This window comes from Salmo trutta, chromosome 15 (assembly GCF_901001165.1).
Source record: "Salmo trutta chromosome 15, fSalTru1.1, whole genome shotgun sequence".
Lineage (NCBI taxonomy): Eukaryota > Metazoa > Chordata > Actinopteri > Salmoniformes > Salmonidae > Salmo > Salmo trutta.
The window spans coordinates 47,619,245-47,643,583 of record NC_042971.1 but is presented as its reverse complement, the minus strand read 5'-3'; the positions used below and the strand labels follow the sequence as shown (position 1 = coordinate 47,643,583).

Genomic DNA, 24,339 nt, shown 5'->3' with positions numbered 1-24,339 from the left:
TGTGTCAGACCCCAGAGGCTATGTATGGGAATTTCAGGCAGGTTTGCTGGTATCTCCCATATAAATAATTTATTAACAATTATATAATCACATAAAACAGAACTTGCAATTCACTCTCCTCTATGGTAATTCTGAGGATATTGAAGGTCCTAAAATGGCCTCAAATGTATGACTTCCCATGGGATTATTCTGGTATGCTCAGAAGAAAGTGAACTGGGCCAAGAACATTGAGATTCTGAATTCCAACACCATTATTTTTCCACCCAGTCTGTCTCCTTTTCCACCTCTTTCTGGTTTACTGAACATTTGGACCAGCCTAATGATATCTGCTACTACTCCGTATCTAAAGTGTTCCTGTCTACTCATGCTGGGATTTGAGTCCCAGGGAACCAGAGCTACTGATGTCTGTCAGAAGGTAGGGCCATCATCTGGTCCGTTGGGATTCCACCATAAAGCTACAGCCACAACACTAATGGTGGTACAGAAATCAGCTGAAAGATTCACATTCAAACTTAATTAGAATGCAGCTTCACATTTCTGTATCATTTCCTTATTTCTATCAAATTCTAGTAACGTCCCTGATTAGATTTCGAGGCAGTCTTATATGAATGTGTGTATCACCTGTTGGCTCGCAATATGATACACACCAACAATCACTAGCCTTCAATTGCACACACTACATCTTAAAACATTACAATATTTATGTCTGTTCCCTTAAAAAGCTACAGTATCCGTACGATAGGAATAAAAGCATTTGACAAGGCTATTTATGTTTGTGTTTATTGGACAACATGCTCTCAGACATCACTTTCAAAAATGTCTATTTGATGTGGTGATGGGTACATACTGTATGTGCATTTACATTTACCTTTTAGTCATTTAGCAGACGGTCTTATCCAGAGCGACTTACAGGAGCAATTAGGGTTAAGTGCCTTGCTCAAGGGCACATCAACAGATTTTTCACATAGTCGGCTCAGGGATTCAAACCCCTTACTGGCACAACGCTCTTAACCGCTAGGCTACCTGCCGCCTCTGCATCTACAGAGCATAGGAAGAGTTTACTGATGATGATAGAATGCCATAACCAAAGGCGACATTAGACAGTTCTAGGACACCTGAAGGTTCACATCGGGGATAATTTCCGTTCACCATATATATTTGAAGTCAGAAATTTACATACACCTTAGCCAAATACATTTAAACTCAGTATTTCACAATTCCTGACATTTAATCCTAGTAAAAATTCTCTGTCCTAGGTCAGTTAGGATCACCACTTTATTTTAAGAATGTGAAATGTCAGAATAATTGTAGAGAGAATTATTTATGTCGGCTTTTATTTCTATCATCACATTCCCAGTGGATCAGAAGTTCCAAAGAGGCACTGAGTTTGAAGGTAGGCCTTGAAATGCATCCACAGCTACACCTCAAATTGACTCAAAGGATGTCAATTAGCCTATCAGAAGCTTCTAAAGCCATGACATCATTTTCTGGAATTTTCCAAGCTGTTAAAAGGCACAATCAACTTAGTGTATGTAAACTTCTGACCCACTGGAATTGTGATACAGTGAATTATAAGTGAAATAATGTGTCTGTAAGCAATTGTTTGATAAATTACTTGTGACATGCACAAAGTAGATGTCCTAACCGACTTGCCAAAACTATAGTTTGTTATCAAGAAATTTGTGGAGTGGTTGAAAAACGAGTTTTAATGGCTCCAACCTCAGTGTATGTAAACTTCCGACTTCAACTGTACCTGTATTTTGTGTTAATTTAGATTTGCAAGATCTCTGACATATACATTTCTTGCAAGTTATTTTTCAATCAAGAATAGTTGGTCCATAAAACATATTATTCTGATATGATTGATATGTGGATTTCCTCCTGTGTTTGACACAAAGTATCAGAGCTGCACTATGTTTGACTTGATGACAATCACATAGAGAACCAAACTGCTACATATGACAGATTGAGGGATATGAGTAAAACATCTGATCAGCTCCCAACAAACTGCACATGAACAGATTCTCCTCAATAATTCAATGTAACATTGTTCATATGCAATATCATTGCTTTAATATTTTTGTATGTATTGTCTATTACACTGGCTATTTCACATTTGCACAAATGCGTGTAGTCATATAGTTAATTCTCATATACACTGATTGTACAAAACATTAAGAACACCTGTTCTTTCCATGACATATAGACTGACCAGGTGAAAGCTATGATCCCTTATTGATGTCACATGTTAAATCCACTTCAATCCACTTCAATCGGTGTAGATGAAGGGGGGAAGACAGGTTAAAGAAGGATTTTAGTGAAGACATAATAGTCTTAGTGAAGACATCAAAACTATGAAATAACACATAGAATCATGTAGTAAGCAAAAAAGTGTTAAACAAATCAAAATATATTTCAGATTCTTCAAAGTAGCCACCTTTTGCCTTGATGACAGCTTTGCACACTCTTGGCATTCTCTCAATCAGCTTCATGGGGAATGCTTTTCCAACAGTCTTGAAGGAGTTCCCACATATGCTAGGCACTTGTTGTTCTGCTTTTCGTTCCCCTTGCAGTCCAACTCATCCCAAACCATCTCAATTGTATTGAGGTCGGGTGATTGTGGAGGCCAGGTCATCTGATGCAACAATCCATCTTGGTCAAATAGCCCTTACACAACCTGGAGGTGTGTTTTGGGTCATTGTCCTGTTGAAAAACAAATGATAGTCCCACTAAGTGCAAACCTGATGGGATGGCGTATCGCTGCAGAATGCTGTGGTAGACATGCTGGTTAAGTGTGCCTTTGAATTTTAAATAAGTCACAGACAGTGTCACCAGCAAAGCACCCCCACACCATCACACCTCCTCCTCCATGCTTCACAGTGGGAACCACCAACCATGTAGAGATCATCCATTCAACTACTCTGCGTCTCACAAAGACATGGCGGTTGGAACCAAAAATCTCAAATTTGGACTCCAGTCTAATGTCCATTGCTCGTGTTTCTTGGCCAAAACAAGTCTCTTCAACTTATTGGTGTCCTTTAGTAGTGGTTTCTTTGCAGCAATTCGACCATGAAGGCATGATTCACGCAGTCTCCTCTGAACAGATGATGTTGAGATGTGTCTGTTACTTGAACTCTGTAAAGCATTTATTTGGTCTGCAATCTGAGTTGCAGTTAACTCTAATTAACTTATCTTCTATCCTCTTCCTTTCCTGTGGCGGTCCTCATGAGATCCAGTTTTATCATAGCGTTTGATAGGTTACTACATAATTCCATATGTGTTGTTTCATTGTGTTGATGTCTACACTATTATTCTACAATGTAGAAAATAGTAAAAATAAAGAAAAACCATTGAATGAGTAGGTGTGTCCAAACTTTTGACTGGTACTGTATGATAAACACTGATTCTTAAAAAGAAATATGACAAAAGAGTAATACGTCAAATTTAAGTAAATGGCCATTAACACATTAATTGTGTTAGAATGGTATTCCAGTTTCAGTAAACCTGGAAATCATACATTATAACCCTGGTTTAAAAAAATATCATATGTTTACATTCTTGATATCATCAACTTTGATATATCGTGTCTCTTCTTCCATTAAGAAAATATAACCAAGTCAAAATCTAAACAATAGCTGAATGTTGTTTTGGTGGACCATGTCAACAGTCAAACAAAACAACATTGATATCCATGATATGTTTCTATATCCTTCACAGCATACCGTAAAACCTGTTACTCACAGAACATAAATATTTACACAAAACTGTCATGTACCTTTTCGCAAGAACTATAATTTGCATAATAACTGTAATAAATACATCTGACTTTGAAGTAAAACCACCACAGAGGAAGTACACAAACTGTATTACTTGTATTTCATTTACATTTTAGTCATTTAGCAGACGCTCTTATCCAGAGCGACTTACAGTAGTGAATGCATACATTTCATACAATTTCTTTCCCATACTGGTCCCCCGTGGAAATCAAACCCACAACCCTGGCGTTGCAAACACCATGCTCTACCAACTGAGCCACACAGGATGTATTATTTACATGTACTTTACATCTGCTGTGTGTTTTGAAGGAGAACTGGGGTGAGCCAGCAGTTGGAACAGTGGCTCAATAGCTAGGGATTGGCAGATCCCATCTTAGGTTTGATAATGATAATTAATATATCTGTGTCTAAGAAGTTCCCCAAAATCATATCTCTACATTTCCAATCTCATTCGCTTCTTATCACATTTTCTTTAGTGACTGCCATTGGCTACATGCTATGCAATGGCAGGATGTAAACATTTAAATAGTAAAGTCAACTACAGATACCCCCCAAAAATACTTAAGTAGTACTTAAAATTATTTTTACTTATACTGAACAAAAATTTAAACGCAACATGTAAATTGTTGGTCCCATGTTTCATGAGCTGAAATAAAATATCCCAGAAATGTTCCATATGCACAAAAACGCTTATTTCAATCAACTTTTGTGCACACATTTGTTTATATCCCAGTTAGTGAGCATTTCTCCTTTGCCAAGATAATCCATCCACCTGATAGGTGTGGCATATCAAGAAGCTGATTAAACAATATGAACATTACACAGGTGCACCTTGTGCTGGGGACAATACAAGGCCACTCTAAAATGTGCAGTTTTGTCACACAACACAATGCCACAGATGTCTCAAGTTTTTAGGGAGCATGCCATTGGCATGCTGACTGCAAGAATGTCCACCAGAGCTGTTGCAAGAGAATTTAATGTTAATTTCTCTACCATAAGCTGCCTCCAACATCATTTTAGAGAGCATGGCAGTATGTCCAACCGACCTCACAACCGCAGACCACGTGTAACCATGCCAGCCTAGGACCTCCACATCCGGCTTCTTCACCTGCGGGATCATCGGAGACCAGCCGCCCGGACAGCCAATGAAACTGAGGAGTATTTCTGTCTGTAATAAAACCCTTTTGTGAGGAAAAACTCATTCTGATTGGCTGGGCCTAGCTCCTCAGTGGGTGGGGAGCTCCCTATGCCCTCCCAAGCCCGCCCATGGCTACACCCCTTTCCCAGTCATGTGAAAGGGCCTAATGAATTTATTTAAATTCACTGATTTCCTTATATGAACTGTAACTCAGTAAAATCATTAAAATAGTTGCATGTTGCTTTTAGATTTTTGTTCAGTATAGTTCCACATCATCCAGCGGGACTGCAGTAGAGAGTCAGCAGTTTTAAGTTCCTCGGCATCCACATCACCGAGGACTTGACATGGACCAACAGCACCACCACAACAGCGCCTCTACTTCCTAAGGGGGCTGAAGAAATTTGGCATGCCACCCCGGGTCCTCTCCAAATACTTCTGCTGCACTATTGAGAGTGCCCTGACCGGTTGCATCACGGCCTGGTACAGGAATTGCTCCATCCACGACCGCAAGTCCCGTGGTGAAGTACATTACTGGGACCGTGTTCCCACCCATCCGGGACATCTACTTGAAACTGTGCCTGAGGAAGTCCCATAGGATCATCAAGGACCCCACTCCAGCCACGATCTGTTCACTCCCTTACCGTCGGGCAGAGTATGAGGTCTGATAACAAGAGGCCGTTTCTATCCACAAGCCATCAAACTGCTGAACAGTTTAACTGGACTGACAATCTGCACTGACTCTCCGCACCTTAGCACACACACACACGCACACACACACACACACACACACACACACACACACACACACACACACACACACACACACACACACACACACACACACACACACACACACACATCACAACTGCTGCTACCAGACTCTTATTTACTATTCCTAATACTACACAATTTAAACACTTTCCCTCCAATCCCCCCTTCCTCTGATACATGTGTAAATATTGGACTATAAATTGTGCCTTCCTGTATTATACTTATGCAAAAAAAATATGATATTCTACTGAGCCATTTACTTTATGTTCGTATTCTTATCTTTTATTATTTCTTATTGTTGTTGTCTTGTCGAGAAGGAACCTGCAAGTTAGCATTTTGTTGGACGGTGTATACCATGTGTATCCTGTACATACGACCAATACAATTTGAAACTTAAAACTAGTTACTTTACATCACTGAATGTCCATTCGTCAGTTGATGGTTTTAGTAACGGGGTTCGGTCTATGCTCTGGCTTGAAATGGATCTCAGGACAGAATGGTAATTGAATGTACAAAACATAAGGACACCTGCTCTTCCATGACTGACTGACCAGGTGAATCCCAGGTGAAAACAATAATCCCTTATTGATGTCACTTGTTAAATCCACTTCAATCAGTGTAGATGAAGGGGAGGAGACAGGTTAAAGAAAGATTTTTTAGCCTTGAGACAATTGAGACATGGATTGTGTGTATGCCATTCAGAGGGTGAATGGGCAAGACAAAATATTTAACTGCCTTTGAACTGGGTATGGTAGTGGGGGTCAGGTGCACCGGTTTGTGTCAAGAACTGCAACGCTACTGGGTTTTTCACAATCAACAGTTTCCCGTGTGTATCAAGAATGGTCCACCACCCAAAGGACATCCACCCAACTTGACACAACTGTGAGAAGCATTGGCGTCAACATAGGCCAGCATCCCTGTGGAACGCTTTTGACACCTTGTAGAGTCCATGCCTCAATAAATTGAGGCTGCTCTGGGGGTGCAACTTAATATTACGAAGGTGTCCTTAATGTTTTGTGCACTCAGTGTATGTCTCTGGATCAAAGAAAATCCATGTCATTTTGGTTATTTTTTTCAGTTTAATTTGTCTCTGCTTAGTCACTGGATTGAGTGTGAAAGGACAATGAAGAAAACTATTTTCCCCTCTGGTAGTGAAGGACTTTCTACTTCATACCTCTACGGAGCATCTGGTTAGCTGCAATAAGCATTACACTGATGATAAATGCAAAGGCAAAAGCACAAATCAGACTCTTCCGCACACATGTGTGCTTCACCTGTTGTGTCGGGCTCGCTGTGAAGAGAGAGAGAAAAATAGAGAGACAATGACAGAGAGAAATCTATCAGGAAAACAGTACACAATACATTGTACTTCATCGATTACAAGCCTTCGTGAGGCGGTAGCATGAATTTTGCTCATTAGAAATATTGCATAGCTGTATTTATCAGCAATGTGTTAAACAAGATTGTGCTGGCTGAAGCTCTTACTGTCAATGTCCACTTGGCACACTTGGTTGTCCAGGTGGCTCTCTTCGGTCATGATGATGTTCTCGATGTCTTTCATGGTGAGGTGGTCACAGAACGTGTCATACAGCAGCCTCTTCAGCTCATCTACCGTTAGCTTCGACATGTCACACTGGGGGATAGTGCCAGACACAAACACTAGCTAGGTTTCCATCCAACAGGCCACAGATTTTCATGCGATTATTCACAAATGCACATAAAAAAATATGCAAATGTTCCACCAGTGGTGTGTTTCCACCAAAGGTACTTGTTGCGGATAACAATCAGTGTGTGATGAGGTAATGCACACCAAAAAAGTTACGTTTTCATGTACTGAATAAAAATGTTGATATATCGTGTCAAACATTTTCCACACTACCAATAGTTTTATCACAAACACTGTTGCGTTAAATAGCACATGTGCCTACTCTGGTCTTGGCACATGCGCTCTAGCCAACAACAGATACAGAGCGGGTAGGCTAGTCTACATGATGAGATTATTATGGATAAGAGCGACAATATTTTTTATGTGTCAAACAGCAGTCAAGCAACGATCATCATGTCACCAGAATAAGACCCTCAATATTTATTGGAAAGGAGAATTAAGCTCATCCACTTCCACATTCACCACCCTGTGAAGTTCATCTGTAGCCTAATAAACTGCATGCTCCCCGACGAGTCGTAGTGGGAGGACCACACAACATGTCATCATGTGACTCCAAATTTACCTCGATATGATGGTTATTATATCAATATTATTCCACCTTGTCTATTGTATTTTGTTTTGTCAACATTTGGACATTTCCTGACAAGTTTTCTGTTTCCAATAGGCCTGTTGTGACATTTTTTATCCGACATGTACTTTACTCGCATAAATAGGTTGGATGGAAACTTGGTGACTGACCACAACTACAGGTGTCTGTCTGCATATTAATGTTTGAGCAAGGTTACACAGGGGAGTATTTCTATGTTAGACAATTATAAGAGGTGCAAGGGTTTCTATCTCTACACAGACACATGGATGTAAATCAGAGGAGGCTGGTGGGATGAGCTTTAGGAGGACAGGCTCATTGTAATGTCTGGAATGGAATGAATGGATCTGTATCAAATACATCAAACACATGGAAACCACATGTTTGATTGTGTTCCATTTTTTCCATTCCAGCCATTTCAATGAGCCCATCTTCCTATAGCTCATCCTACCAGCCTCTTCTGATGGGAATTACTGTTATGAAGTTTAAAATCATGAACAGCCCCCTGACTATTATGACATCCAATGTCATGATCCAGTCATCACGGAGTGATGAAGAATTTAAACAATAAAGCAACTAATAAAGTGTTTGTATTAATTCTCTGAACATTGCTCTGGAATACTCTCTCTCATGGAGAAATTGAATAGACATTTGAATCTCAGGGGAACGATTGCAATGGCAATTAGGAATATAATACGTGATTTCATAACCACAGTGGAATTGGCCTCTCGTTAATGACTCATTTAGCTCCTATCATGTTTTTGTGGTAATTCTAATTAGACTGACTGTGGTTTATTATTACAAAAGCTTTAAAAGCCCTCAGGAAAATCATCTCACTCTGATGAGGAAATATTAAGCCATAATTAACTCTGAAAAAGAAAGAAGAGAATGAGACTGCATAGATGAGGCTTTTGATAGTGATACTAGTGATACTTTACCTTCCAAAATACAGAGTCAAAGTTCGCCCCATGGAACTTATCAGGCATCCCAGCAGCAATAAGTTTTGGTCCAAGCAGTGCAACAAATTCGTCAAAGTCAACCTGGCCATCACCTGCAGGGACAGGAGAGTGGATATTTAGTAAATAGTTTCGTCAGCCAAACACTTTTACACATGTAATGGGGCCAATGGTTTATCTTGAATTATCCCAGTAAACCTCATTTCATATTGCGTATGTTTGTAACTCACCATCAATGTCCAGCCTTTGGATAATAATCTCCAGCTCCACCTCATTAGGCATGTATCCCAGCGACCGCATCGCCACCCCCAACTCCTGCTTTGAGATGTAGCCGTTTCCATCTCTGTCAAACACCTTGAAGGCCTCGCGGATCTCTGTGGGGAAATGGAGGGTAGAAGAACAAACACCTTGAAGGCCTCGCGGATCTCTGTGGGGAAATGGAGGGTAGAAGAACAAACACCTTGAAGGCCTCGCGGATCTCTGTGGGGAAATGGAGGGTAGAAGAACAAACACCTTGAAGGCCTCGCGGATCTCTGTGGGGAAATGGAGGGTAGAAGAACAAACACCTTGAAGGCCTCGCGGATCTCTGTGGGGAAATGGAGGGTAGAAGAACAAACACCTTGAAGGCCTCGCGGATCTCTGTGGGGAAATGGAGGGTAGAAGAACAAACACCTTGAAGGCCTCGCGGATCTCTGTGGGGAAATGGAGGGTAGAAGGGTTGAGACTAGTCTTATATTCTATTTCTAATGCACTGATCATTTGTAGTTCACATTTCCCCACCACACAACAGAGCTGTCCTGACCTCTCAAACCACTCATAGAGAACTGCATAGTCACTTCACCCCTACCTACAAGTACAAATTACCTCTAACCTGTACCCCCGCACATTGACTCGGTACCAGTACCCCCTGTATATAGCCTCGGTATTGTTATTTTATTGTGTTATTTTTTTACTTTTGTTTATTTGGTAAATATTTACTTAACTTTTCTTGAACTGCACTGTTGGTTAAGGGCTTGTAAGTAAACATTTCACGGTCTACACTTGTTGTATTCGGCGCATGTGACAAATACAGTTTGATTGGATGTGTTAATAATGCTCAGACTCAGAGTCATGTGGCGTTATGTTCACGTAAATAATGCTGACTTAGAAATATGTGGTATTATGTTCATATCTTATTGCAGCTAGTTGGCTGATATTTGCATTGCTCAGCTGAATTTGTAGGGCTTTAAATCCATGAGTGTTTGTTTGCATCAAACAGCAGAGGGTCTGACATTTTACATCTGTGATGCCAACTGTATCTTATTCACTTCAAACAGAATACTGTAGAACAAGAGGAGAGGCTACAAGCCTAATAGTAGTAGCTAGGGGTTATGGAATAGTTTCCATACCAAATCTGGAGGGTGGCAAATAAACAAAATGCTCATCAACATGGTAAGGGACTTTATATGTTTGTTTGGATAAGGTTTGTAATATCCTTGACCTGGAGTTTACTTAGATACAGTATATCACCACTGAGGTTTTGTGCCATCTTTCCAGGCTCGGTAAAAGACAACAGATCAGAATCAACTAGTACAAACTGAGCATATTATGCATACAGTCATAAGATTTCAGCACTTCAAACTTCAATAATACTGTGCTCAAATGAGGTATACAGCTTTCCTTTCAACAGGTTAAATGAATTTCAAACACTAAACTCAACCTGTGCATAATCCATGCAAATACCACTTTAAATCCACATTTGATGGTGAATAGTCCTTCCAGTGACAAAGAGGCTTTAAATATTGCACTTACCAAATTGTAACAAGACTCAAGGGGTTTGAAAATGACAAATTAAGTGGATAATGTGTTTCGAGGAACTGGTTTTTATATTCCCCTGCTGAATGTATAATCCAAGGAGGCTGTTACTTAAACGGTATAGCAATTGAATGGATCCTGCATCAATGGTACAGTAGCTGAGTGGCCATAGGACATTTATATTTAGTGAGTTGAGGCAAAGTCCAAAGGATTTGCAGATTTCACTATGGCTTGTTTGTACTCACATCACATACAAAATTATCTAATACATATTGTATTGTTAAATGTATGCAATCTGAATTACAATATGCTAGTGAAGTAATTATCTGTAAAAAAACACAACTTCATTTTTTGACAGGAGAATTGTAATAGAAATAGCATGCAAACCAACTAGCCTACTGTAACGCCCTGGCCATAGAGAGGGTTTTTTCCTCTGTTTTTGGTTAGGCCAGGGTGTGACATGGGTGGGCGTTCTATGTTCATTTTCTATGTTGGTGGTTTAATTTGTTTCGGCCGTGTATGGCTCTCAATCAGGAACAGCTGTAGATCGTTGTTGCTGATTGAGAGTCATACATAGGCAGCCTGTTTTTCCTTTGGGGTTTGTGGGTGAATGTTTTCTGTTTAGTGTGTTCCTGACAGAACTGTTGCTAGTCGTTTTTTTGGTTTCTTTTGTAAAGTGTTCATTCGATCATTAAATCCTTTATAATGAACACATCCTCCGCTGCACCTTGGTCTCATTGCGACGACGGTCGTTACACCTACACTCAAATGACACTCAAATGACTGATGAATAATTTGAGCACTTGTGTGCATGTGTTAACCTTCTGTTAAATGCAATTGATAAAAGGCATATCGGAACCTCTTTGGTGTACTGAGGGCTGAAAATAGATTTTTCCCTGTGTCTAATCTGTGGCCAGGGTCAGACTGACCCTACTGCTCTGGGACACAACAGCAGGATCAAGACAAATCACACAATACAATTACAGTGAGTGCTGTTATAACTGCTATGTTTCCCAGAAAGCACATCAAAGGAAATCGTGATTAATGATTTCTATAACTGTCAAATGAATGAGAAAGTTGTTCAGCCTTCACATCCTATGTATAAAGGTTATCTCTTTCCGTACCAAATAGTTTCATGGATGTCTCTAATCTTGGCAGTATTAGGAAGGTTGCTACAAATACCAGGGCCTCAATGTAATAAACTGTTTCTGATAATAATTAGGTTTTCACCACATCCAATGATATTTCTAAAACTAAAAGCATTGTATTTGGAACAAAACACTCACTAAACCCTAAACCTCAACTAAATCTTGTAATAAATAATGTGGAAATTGAGCAAGTTGAGATGACTAAACTGCTTGGAGTAACCCTAGGTTGTAAACTGTCATGGTCAAAACATATTGATGCAGTAGTAGTTAAGATGGGGAGAAGTCTGTCTATAATAAAGCGATGCTCTGCCTTCTTAACAACACTATCTACAAGGCAGGTCCTACAGGCCCTAGTTTTGTCGCACCTTGACTACTGTTCAGTCGTGTGGTCAGGTGCCACAAAAAAGGACTTAGGAAAATTGCAATTGGCTCAGAACAGGGCAGCACGGCTGGTCCTTGGATGTACACACAGAGCTAAAATTAATAATATGTATGTCAATCTCTCCTGGCTGAAAGTGGAGGAGATTTACTTCATCACTACTTTTATTTATGAGAGGTATTGACATGTTGAATACACTAAGCTGTCTGTCTAAACTACTGGCACACAGCTCAGACACCCATGCATACCCCACAAGACATGCCACAAGAGGTCTCTTCACAGTCCCCAAGTCCAGGACAGACTGTGGGAGGCACACAGTACTACATAGAGCCATGACTACATGGAACTCTATTCCACATCAAGTAACTGACGCAAGCAGTAACATTTGATTTAAAAAAAACACCTTATGGAACAGCGGGGACTGTGAAGCAACACAAACATTGGCACAGACACGTGCATACACACACACACACACGCACGCACACACAGACACAATAATTGTACGCTTGTTTATTCCATGTAACTCTGTGTTGTTATTTCTGTCGCACTGCTTTGTTTTATCTTGGCCAGGTCGCAGTTGTAAATGAGAACTTGTTCTCAACTAGCTTACCTGGTTAAATAAAGGTGAAATAAAAAAAATATTTAAAAAAATAACATACGCACTATACATACACATGGATTTAGTAATGTAGATATGTGGTAGTGGTGGAGTAGGGGCCTGAGGACACACAGTGTGTTGTGAAATCTGTGGATGTATTGTAATGTTTTCAAATTGTATAAACTGCCTTAACTTTGCTGGACCCCAGGAAGAGTAGCTGCTGCTTTGGCAGGAAGTAATGGGGATCCATAATAAACACACATAGAGATACTCAGTTCTAACAATATGATGTGTGGATCAATAACTCTTACATCTTTTTCAGCTGTGTTGACAGTCCTCTGACAGTCCTCCAGCCATTGTTAAGTGTGTTCTCTGGGAAGGGGACAGCTAGGCAGATGTTTGTTACTTATACTTCATCTCCCTCCAGCGTGGCTCTGGTTGTTTGATCTGCTGTCAGGGTATCACCTTTTTATTTTATTGTTTCGGTGAAAGAGAGATCCCCCTCCTTCTCCCTCTCATGGTATCCCTTCTGATTTAAATTCACTGCTTGTGTCAGATTGACATTCTATCAGCTCTGACAGAGAGATGAGGTCACATTGACCTGGCCATCAGACATCTTTCTGCCCCTCTCAATGCCTCACAATGGTCCTCTGTAGCTCAGTTGGTAGAGCATGGTGCTTGCAATGCCAGGGTAGTGGGTTTGATTCCTGGCATCACCCATGTAAAATGAATGACTGCAAGCTGCTTTAGAGAAAAGTGTCTACTAAATGGCTTATGATATTATTATAATAGCAACACATGTCTTACTTCCACCTGATCAATGGGTGTGATTGAACAATTATCTTTAGCTCATATAGTGCCAACTCTTACTGTTGATATACACTCATTGGCCAGTTTATTAACTACACCCATTTAGTACACCCCTCCATTTAGGGCCCATGAGTGGCACAGTGGTCTAAGGCATTGCATCTCAGTGTTAGAGGTGTCACTACAGACCCTGGTTCAATTCCAGGCTGTATCACAACTGGCTGTGATTGGGAGTCCAATAGGGCAGCATATAGTTGTCTGGGTTAGGGTTTGACCAGGGTAGGCTGTCATTGTAAATAAGAGTTTGTTCTTAACTAAGTTGCTTAGTTAAATAAAGGTCAGACCCCTCTTTGCCTCTAGAACAGCTACAGATATGCTGTGGTGTTCAAATGTTGCTCAGTTGGTATCAAGGGACCATACCACTGCCATCAGCCTGTACACCAGCCAGGATGGGGCTGTTGACTCATGCTGCTTACGCCAAATCCTGACTCTGCCGTCAGCATGACGCAACAGGAACCGGGATTTGTCAGACCAGGTGATGTTTTTCCACTCCTCATATGTCCAGTGTTGGTGATCGCGTGCCCACTGGAGCCGCTTCTTCTTGTCTTTAGCTGATAGGACTGGAACCCTGTGTGATCGTCTGCTGCAGTAGCCAATCCGTGACTAAGACCAACGAGTTGTGCGTTCTGAGATGTCGTTCTGCACACCACTGTTGTACTGCGCCCATTATTTGCCTGTTTGTGGCACACCTGTTAGCTTGCACGAATCTTGCCATTCTCCTTCGAAGTCTCTCATCAACAAGCTGTTTTCGCCCACAGGACTGCCGCTGACTTGATGTTTTTTGTTTGTCGCACCATTCTCGGTAAACCCTAGACACTGTCGTGTGTGAAAAGCCCAGGAGGCTGGCCGTTTCTGAGATACTGGAACCGGCGCGCTTGGCACCGATGATCATACCACATTCAAAGTCGCTTAGGCCCCTTGTTTTGCCCATTCTAACGTTCAATCGAACAGTAACTGAATGCTTCGATGCCTGTATGCCTGCTTTATATAGCAAGCCACGGCCACGTGACTCACTGTCTGTAGGAGCGAACCATTTTCACGAACAGGGGGTGTACCTAATAAACTGGCCACTGAGTGTATGATGCCATCAGGCTGATAAATGCAATGCCCCTTCGAGTGTTAAGGCTGTAGAGACAGCCATCAGTGACTGAGCATTATTGGGGCAGCGATTAATCACTTTTTCACTTATTTGTTTTCTCTTTCAACACAGCCATATTTTATATAGATGTTGTGATGTGTTAATTGTCAATGCTGAATATTACGATTCAGCTCCAAGTATATCTTGGCTCTCTAACAGATATCCTTAATATGAGTGAGAGAGGTTAAAGGTCATAGATTTTTGAAGGTCGTCGTTTTAAGTCTTAGTCCTTGATTTAATGTCAAGGTTATGGCCACCAAATTGCTCCTATTCCAAGAAGAGTTACACTTTAAAACCTTAGCTCCCTTGGCATATAATTTATTTTACATGTTCAGAACTTCTTCAAAGTCAGTCAAAAGTTTAGTTTCCCACAGTTAGTTTAAAAATCCACAGTTAGTTTACAAATGAGTTAAATTCATGATCTGTTGCTTTGAGAATTGAATACTACAAAGCCTAGCTCGTCGCCTGCGCATGTCCATTTCATTCAAAGTAATTGCACAACTGCAGATATTTGACTGGAGTTGAAGTCTCACATCGACTATCATTATTTATGCTCACAATACACATCTGATCTATAGAATTTCTGACATTCCTGAGCAGCGGCAGGACCCTGAACACACACCGAACAACGTTCCATTATTGAAGATATAAGTCAATTCCTTCATTTCCACCTGGTAGTCACTTTAAAAGATTCCAATCTAGATGCGTATTAAAATCTCCTCAGTCAATCTGCTCTGTAGTGCAGAAAGAAACCATCTCTGGTGTAGTGAGCCCAGCCCCGAAAGGGGATCTCTACAGGGGTCTGTCTGCACCGTTCGCCCTGAACAAAAGGTCACCTATGAGCCTGAGCCCTATTCCTCCCCAGTGCCTCAGGACCATAGTTTCCCTCTCTGAGGAGGACAGTTTTTTCTGCTTGTCTGTCTCACTCTGCAGGTAGGTCTTGTATGGGGGATATAGCTCTATTCTGCACTGTCCCAATGCTTTCCCAACAAATGACTGACAACAATCAAACAAAAATGAAAAACCACAAGACTGTCTGGTTCCAACTGACTGACAATTGTATTTGCTGAAGCTGGTGTCAGATATTCAATTTTAAGCGACCTGCTCATCCATTTCATGAGAATTCTCTCTCTTTCAAAAGGCTTGTCTTTTTATCATAATATAGCTGAATTGGCACTGTGACATTGGTTCTGCATTCAGTTAGACTGCGGCTGAGAGAGAGAGAGAGAGAGAGAGAGAGAGAGAGAGAGAGAGAGAGAGAGAGAGAGAGAGAGAGAGAGAGAGAGAGGGTTTCTAGAGATCCCTCCTCTTCAGATAGCTTACTGTGAGCCTGGAGCTCTCCAATAAATTATCACAATCTCCAGTCATGACTTGATCTTTGTTATGACATTTTAAATAATTCAGCTTGAACAAATAACTCATCCCGGGTTATCTATTCAGCTTTACAGACTTTACAGAAAACTCTGCTTCTTCTGATGTGCCAAGGGAATTGCAGTACAAGCTGTCTGCTACAGATTTAGGATCTTAATTTGACCTATATTGTTACAGCAAAATAATCCTGCAGCAACAGGATTTGAATGTTTAGTCCATAATGTTGCTTGATCGGTGGTTAGGCTATCAGCAGGTTAAAAGTAGGCTAAATGAAAAGTGCAATACTGTTAATATAACCGTGTTGTAGTGTGGGTTTTCAGTGAATCTATGTAAATCACGAAGCTCATCTGCATTTCCTGCAGTGCAGGAAAATTCTCAGCAACAAAAGAGTGATCAAATTAAGATCCTATATCGCTATATACCAGAGGTGGACTCGACACAGTAAGAGGTGATGGAAACCCTCTTATAGTTCACACTATTCTGGGACCCTGTAGATTCAACACTGTGGGAAAAGCCTTCCTGGTACTAATTTAAACAGCTGGTCCACGAGGACACCACTGCTTACCATATATCCACATTTGGCATTGGATTCCCCATTCTAGGAATTGACCCACCTACATACAGTAGGGTAACAGTATTTGATGAGAACAGCGCTGTATGCTACAGTGTTCTAATTTGTTCAAACAATCTTCAAACAATGCCATGCCACTTTGTTTATAGCAACGCTTGCTCAATGAAATATAATTCTAATGATTCTTTCTATTGTGGGTACGTTCGTAAATTCACACTGGAGTGTAAGAGAGCGCTCAGAGTGCACTCTGGACATTCGTAAATACAGAGCTTTGTCAGATTGTCTGTTTGAAAATTCAGAGCGTTTCGCTCTCTGAGCATTTAGTGAGCACACTGGACGCTCTAACCAAGGAGTAGGGTTGCTCCGAGCATTCTGACCTCACAACGGCAGTCAAGCACCCAAACTAACTGGCTAAAGTTAGCTAGCTTGCTATCTACTTCCAGACATAAAATGAGAGAACACGTCAATGTGCTGCTGGCAATTATTTAACTACGCTTTTTTTGCAGATGTTTACTGACACCGGTAATTTCCGATGAATGTTGAGCGTTCCTAAATTTATCAGTTATTCTGCGTTCTGGCACACTCAGAAGAGAGTGCTCTGAAATCGGATTAGATAGCCAGATGGAATTTACGAACACACCCTATGTATGAACTCTATTATAGCCCAATTAGAGTCCAGTGTGTGTTCAACTGTGTGTTAGGTATTATGTGTAAATCAGCTGATGGGGAGCATTGCTGTCATACAGAGGGTTATGGTCTCTGTCAAATGTTAGCATTGTATCAAATTTAATAGCTAATTAATTTTCAGATTTACAGTAGTCAGAGACCTCATCTCTTTATATGAGGTGCTTATCTTCCCATTTGTAACCATGTATGAAGACAGCTTTGCATACAAAATGGAAAGTGATCTGAGTCCTACAACAATGTCTTGTGTCTGGGGGATTCTCTGACATTCTGTGATCTATAAAGAACATTTGTGAGCTCCGTCAGTTGTGCATTGAGAAACAGGAAGAGAGGTGGAGACTGAGACATGGGATCTCACTCTAAGGAAATCAGTGCTCTGTGGTCTTATCTTGCTCGGCAGACTTGTTCAAGGGCGAGAACTGGCAGTCCTAAAATACTTTCCTGACTATGCCATAGCTGTCGAGAGGCACTTGAATTAACTGTTTCAGTCTGATTATTTTTGAGGTGTTGACTCTTGTTCGTAGGGAATAGGGATTGTGAAGAATAACAAAAAGTGCCATTCGCTGTAATCCCCTTTAGTTCCCTGATGATGAATATAGTTACACCTCCTGACCACATATTTAAAAACCTATTTTCAATATATATTTTTTATGCATTATTTTGGTATGAATTTTTCTGTCATATATTAACTGTAACAATTGTAATTTTGGTGAGAAAATGGAAATTGGTACAATTATTATTATAACACTTTGCAGTTTCATCAAGGAGCACAAAGGTTTTTAATACTGAAACTTGGACAGTGCAGTATTACAGTGTAATCAGCCCCAGAAACCAGTCACCCAGCCAAAAGACAATTACTTTATAAGGCAGACAAAAAAAGTCATTTGAAATTGTCCGGGTATCTATTTGGTTAACTATTTAGCAGATGGCAGACTAAAGATGGAGGTGCAGAATGCCTCATGAAAAATCGCAATATTTATTATCTCTAAAACGGACCAAATAGTAGCACTACACTGATCCATTTGCTAGTGGGCAATAACATTCAAACTGGATAATAACCCTAAAAAACATATAAGGACAGAGAAGTTCATTGATAAATATTACAAACGCATTGTCACGTCTACTCCCGCTCCACTGCTTCGGCACTCAACGTCGCCGGTTTACTAACCACCGGTCCTAGCAACCCATCATTACGCACACCTGGCAACTCTCATTACGCACACCTGCGCCCCATCATTAGGCACAACTGGACTTTATCAATACCCTGATTTCTCCCCCTTTATTTAGCCCTCATTTGTCATCAGTCTTTAGGTGTTATTGGTTTTCCCTCACGTTCAGTACGCTTCCCATGTTTGTTCTTTTGTATCTTCCCATGTTTTGGGACGTAGATGTAGCCGTCGTCAGGCTCTGGAAAGGGAAACTGCTTCTGCTACCTGCCCTCCAGAACGCATCTATGTCCCCACGGGGGTGACAAATCGGCTGTTGACCTGGGCACATACATCCCTCGCCACCGGACACCCAGATATCACCCACACCATCCAATCTCTCTCTGAGAAGTACTGGTGACCCACCTTGGCGCAGGACATCGCCCACTATGTCAACTCATGCTCCATATGTACCTAATCCAAATCTCCAGCAGGGAAACTACTTCCCCTTCCCGTGCCTCAGCAGCCTTGGTCACATCTGTCCATAGATTTTGTTGCTGATCTTCCCCCGTCTGATGGTTTCAACACTGTTATGGTTGTTGTGGACAGATTCTCCAAATCCTGCCATTTTATCCCTCTCTCTAGTCTCCCTACCGCTTTCCAGGTTGCTGAGGCGTTGTTCCAACAGGTTTTCTGGCACTATGGCCTTCCGGAGGACATCGTCTTCGACCGTGGCCCCCAATTCACGGGTATGGAGAGCCTTCATGGAGAAGCTGGGGGTCACGGTCAGTCTCACATCCGGGTACCGGCCTCAGTCCAACGGCCAGGTGGAGAGGACCAACCAGGAGCTGGGGAGGTTCCTTAGGAGTCACTGTCAGGACCAGCAGGGGGAGTGGGCCCGGTTCTTTCCCTGGGCACAGTACGTCCAGAACTCACTTCATCACTCCTCCACCGGGCTGTCTCCCTTCCAGTGCGTCCTGGGGTACCAGCCGGCCCTGGCCCCGTGGATCCAGAGCCAGACCGAAGCAGCAGATGAGTGGTTCCGGCGTGCAGAGGAGGTTTGGACCGCCACCACAGTGAGGCTCCTGTGTTCCGTCCTGGTGATCGTGTCTGGCTCTCCACCAGGAACCTCCCGCTCCGCCTGCCCTGCCGGAAGCTGACCCCCCGGTTTGTGGGTTCGTTCAAAGTACTCCGGAGGGTCAATGAGGTAACATACCGTTTGCAGCTCCCCATTGACTACCGGATCTCACCCTCTTTCCATGTGAATTAAGAACCAAACTCCAAGAGAAAACAACTCGATTCCTCGACAGACACCACCTGCTTTTCACCACCTGGTACGGTAAGAGTGGAAACCGACCTGCTAAAATCAAGAAATTATCAATTGGGAGTATTCGAAGTTGTCAGTAAAAAAAAAGGAGAACGAGTGACGAAAAAGCTGTGACAATGGAGAAAGAAACAAACAAGCTAAAAGGTACAGTCAATACTATTGAATCGGATGTTAATGAACTTAAAAAAGAGAACATGTTTCTAAAAGAAGCCTTACATGGAATACAGACTAGATCCATGCGAGAAAATCTGGTGCTTAAAGAAAATGAGGGTGAAAGATCCTGATCCAGTTATACTGCACTCTAACTGCAGTTATGCTGCAAAATTACAGCAGTAAAGAAAACTGTGTTATTTGGATGCAATATTTGCAGCACACTGAAGTTAGACTGCACTCTAACTGCAGTTATACTGCAGTGTACTGGAGTTATACTGCACTCTGACTGCAACCTTTTTTCGAACGCGTACACCGTTTCGGATAGAGAGGACAACGATACGAGTGCCCAATTGTTGCCAAATTTGCATTCTTAAAGATAAAATAATGGTTAAAAGCCTGGGCAAAAAACTCACTGGCACGAAAATAGGAATGAATGATCAGTTCCTGAAGGAAATTGCAGAACGGCGCAAAGTTCTGTACCCAGTATTCAAGGTGAATAGACTTATAGGGAAATGTGTAGCTCCGTAGTCGATTAACTGTACATTGATAACCAACTGTTCCGAGACACCAAGACTACTCCATGGCTATTCTAAATAATACAAAGTTCGAAAAGAGGAGTAGAATAATGGAACGCCCAATACTATCCATGGTAGGGATTGTAATCAAGGAAAAAAGGGAAAACAAGAAAATACAACAATTGATAAAGAAATAAACTACAAATACACTATATCATTCAAGATAGCATGTTGTAAAATAATTTGTATTCGACTTTCTATTCATATTATTTATAAATAGATAAAAAACAGCATTAGAAGAGAGGTCACGTGTGGCTCAGTTGGTAGAGCATGGTGTTTGCAATGCCAGGGTTGTGGGTTCGATTCCCACGGGGGACCAGTACAGAGAAGAAATGTATGAAATGTATGCATTCACTACAGTAAGTCGCTCTGGATAAGAGTGTCTGCTAAATGACTAAAATGTAATGTAGAGGATAGTTATTGAAATAATACATATTTCAAATATAATGAACTGGAACACAAAAGTACTTAGAAGCCCAAAATTAGGTAGGAATCAACATGGTAGAGTTAAAAAACACAGTAAACAGAGGATGTGGGTATTTGTAGGTGTATTGTGATGGAAGATGGGGTATTTGTGTTTGGAAAAGTCTGTAGTTAAGTGAGTGAAAAAGGAAAATGGTTGCAAATGCTAGAGCCCATGTGTGTCTGCCATCAGGAGTAGTGACTGAGAGAGCTTTCAATTTTGTGCAGATCTGGGATATACATTTTAAAATAGATTATAAATATAGTTTATTTATTTATTTTCTTATCATGACGGAGCAGTCCCCAACCCTGTACCTTAGACACCCACTTGAGTGACCCACACACTAAGGAGAAATCCTTATCTGTTTTATAGGCCTACTGCAAGTAGCCTATATGCAGCCAAGACAGAAAGATAAATGCGGTCAGAGACCCAGTAAAGTAGCACTGCCCCCTCAAGAGTCCAAGTCTGCCTGGCAGGGTTGGTCCAATAAAGCCAAAGCCCCTGGATATGTGAGCATAATATACAATACATTTTTCAAAGCTGCTAATCAGAACCTTGATGACCTTGTACATAGCTGGTGGGGATTCTGGTGGGGTGTCCCCACCCAGGTAGAAGCAGTACTGGCTACACTAGCTGCAGTAACCCATGGGGAGGGGGTCACAATCAGAGAGGGGGCAAATTATTGTTGCCCTGGTGGGACAAAATAATCAAAAGGTCTGACTGCACAGAGATGCTTGGTAAAATGGTCACAACGGGGGACCAGTGTGTGTGAGTTTCAGGGTAGTGTATTTCAGGGTAGGGGGGTGTATCTGAGCACCATCAGCTAAGACTTGACATTGGTTAATCAAATCTCCCCATTCTTGCTCCATTTTGCGTGCCTTCTCAAACAGCTACAACTGTATATGCATTCGCACATTAAGCCTTCTCTTGAGTTGGGCTCGGGATGGAATAACTGTTAAACATCTGAGCTTGTGGTTGTTTGTTGGGGAAGGGTGGTGTGTGTGTGTGTGTGTGTGTGTGTGTGTGTGTGTGTGTGTGTGTGTGTGTGTGTGTGTGTGTGTGTGTGTGTGTGTGTGTGTGTGTGTGTGTGTGTGTGTGTGTGTGTGTATGTATCCCACATCTGTTGCTATGGGGTTATAATGTTAGGGACAATACAGGATGAATTACAATAATTCAATCAATCAATCAAATGTATTTATAAAGCCCTTTTTACATCAGCAGATATCACAAAGTGCTATACAGAAACTCAAATTAAAACCCCAAACAGCGAGCAATGCTGATGTAGAAGCACAGTGGCAAGGAAAAACTCCCTAGACAGGCAGTACCTAGGAAGAAACCTAATGTGGAACCAGGCTCTGAGGGGTGGCCAGTCCCCTTCTGGCTATGCTGGGTGGAGATTATAACAGTACATGGCCAAAACAATAATTGCTTGCCAAAAATGCTATTTTTTAATGCCGATCCTGGTTATAAGTAACAATCCTTCGTATGAACTGCCAACATTATTACGCATATTATTTGCCAATTGTGGAAATTAATTTAGATTTGCAATTTTCTTTTCTATATAAATATTTTTTTAAGTAACGGTATACAATACAATCGAGGTGAGAGTGTTGCACATGTTTTTGGCAGTTAATCTGCTTCTATTCTGTGGGTGGCGCTATGTGCTCTTTTGAAAGCATGGGTCCCAATCTCTCAAAGGCCCTAGGATACAGGTTGACAGGTGTGGTCTGCCAGTCACTGGGACGACAATACAACTTCGGATGGCGGGAGGTTTCAGCAGTGCAAATACAGTGGTATAGCTATATGGGCCAACCAATCATTATGTTACTTTTTAATGGTAAGTTTACAAACATATATTATGATAAATAGAATTGAAACTTGTATCTCATCATGGTGAAATAAGTATAGCCAGTTATAATTATAATAGCTTTGCAGATAATAAGAAAAGACGATCAGTATTTACATGGCTAAAAGAGAAGGAATATAATATCCATTGTTTACAGGAAAGTCATTCAACTATTTTAGATTAAGTTGTGTGGAGAATGGACTGGTGGGATGAAATATACCTCTTCCTTGGTGAAAAGGGGTGAAGATATGAATTAACAATCAATTTGATCCGAATGTGCAAATTGTTCAAACAGATCCGCAAGGTAGATGGATTTTCTTTTTGTATTTTTTTGTATATTACCCATTTTTCGGGCTCGGGAGGCGAAGGTCGAGTTAAGCGTCCTCCAAAAATGTGTCGGAGGAAACACCGTTCAACTGACGACCAAGATCAGCCTGCAGGCGCCTGGCCTGCCATAAGGAGTCGCTAAAGCGCGATGAGCCAAGTAATGCCTCCCCGACCAAACTCTGGGCCAATTGTACACCGCCCTATTGGACTCGTGATCATGGCTGGTTGTGATACAGCCAGAAACGAACCCGGGTCTGTAGTGACGCCTCTAGAACTGTGACGGAGTGCCTTAGACCGCAGCGACACTCGGGTGGCCAAGAGGGATTATTTTAATCTTTAAAGCTCATTAATCTATACGGTCCAAATAATGATGATCCACGCTTCTTTGAAAATACCATGCCTTCGGAAAGTATTCAGACCCCTTGACTTTTTCCACATTTTGTTAGGTTACAGCCCTATTCTATAATGTATTAAATCGTTTTTTTCTCCTCATCAATCTACACGCAATACCCCATAATGAAAAAGCAAAAACTGTTTTTTATACATTTTTGCAAATTTATAAAAAATACGTAAATATAACATTCACGTAAGTATTCAGACCCTTTACTCAGTACTTTGTTGAAGCACCTGTGGCAGCGATTACAGCCTCGAGTCTTCTTGGGTATGATGCTGCAAGCTTGGCACACCTGTATTTAGGGAGTTTCTCCCATTCTTCTCTGCAGATCCTCTCAAGCTCTGTCAGGTTGGATGGGGAGCGTTGCTGCACAACTATTTCCATGTCTTTCCAGAGATGTTCAAGTCCGGGCTTTGGCAGGGCCACTCCTGCGTTGTCTTGGCTGTGTGCTTAGGGTCGTTTTCCTGTTGGAAGGTGAACCTTCGCATCAGTCTGAGGTCTTGAGCGCTCTCGAGCAGGTTTTCATCAAGGATCTCTCTGTACTTTGCTCTGTTCATCTTTGCCTCGATCCTGACTAGTCTCCTAGTCCCTGCCGCTTTTAAACATCCCCACTGCATGATGCTGCCACCACCATGCTTCACCGTAAGGATGGTGCCAGGTTTCCTA

General features: G+C 41.5%; 1 protein-coding gene across 1 annotated transcript in view; it reads right to left on the bottom strand.

The window, feature by feature from the left end:
* Positions 1-6,582: 6,582 nt before the first annotated feature.
* The window catches only part of LOC115149200 (calcium-binding protein 7-like), a 33,674-nt gene continuing 15,917 nt past the window's right edge, over positions 6,583-24,339 (bottom strand). Inside the window, exons 2-5 of the mRNA XM_029691834.1 lie at positions 9,124-9,267; positions 8,876-8,988; positions 7,171-7,318; positions 6,583-6,976 (exon numbers count right to left, since the gene is read on the bottom strand). Of these exons, the coding sequence (XP_029547694.1) occupies positions 6,849-6,976; positions 7,171-7,318; positions 8,876-8,988; positions 9,124-9,267 (533 nt within the window). The 3' untranslated portion in view covers positions 6,583-6,848. The remainder of the gene's footprint in view (positions 6,977-7,170; positions 7,319-8,875; positions 8,989-9,123; positions 9,268-24,339) is intronic.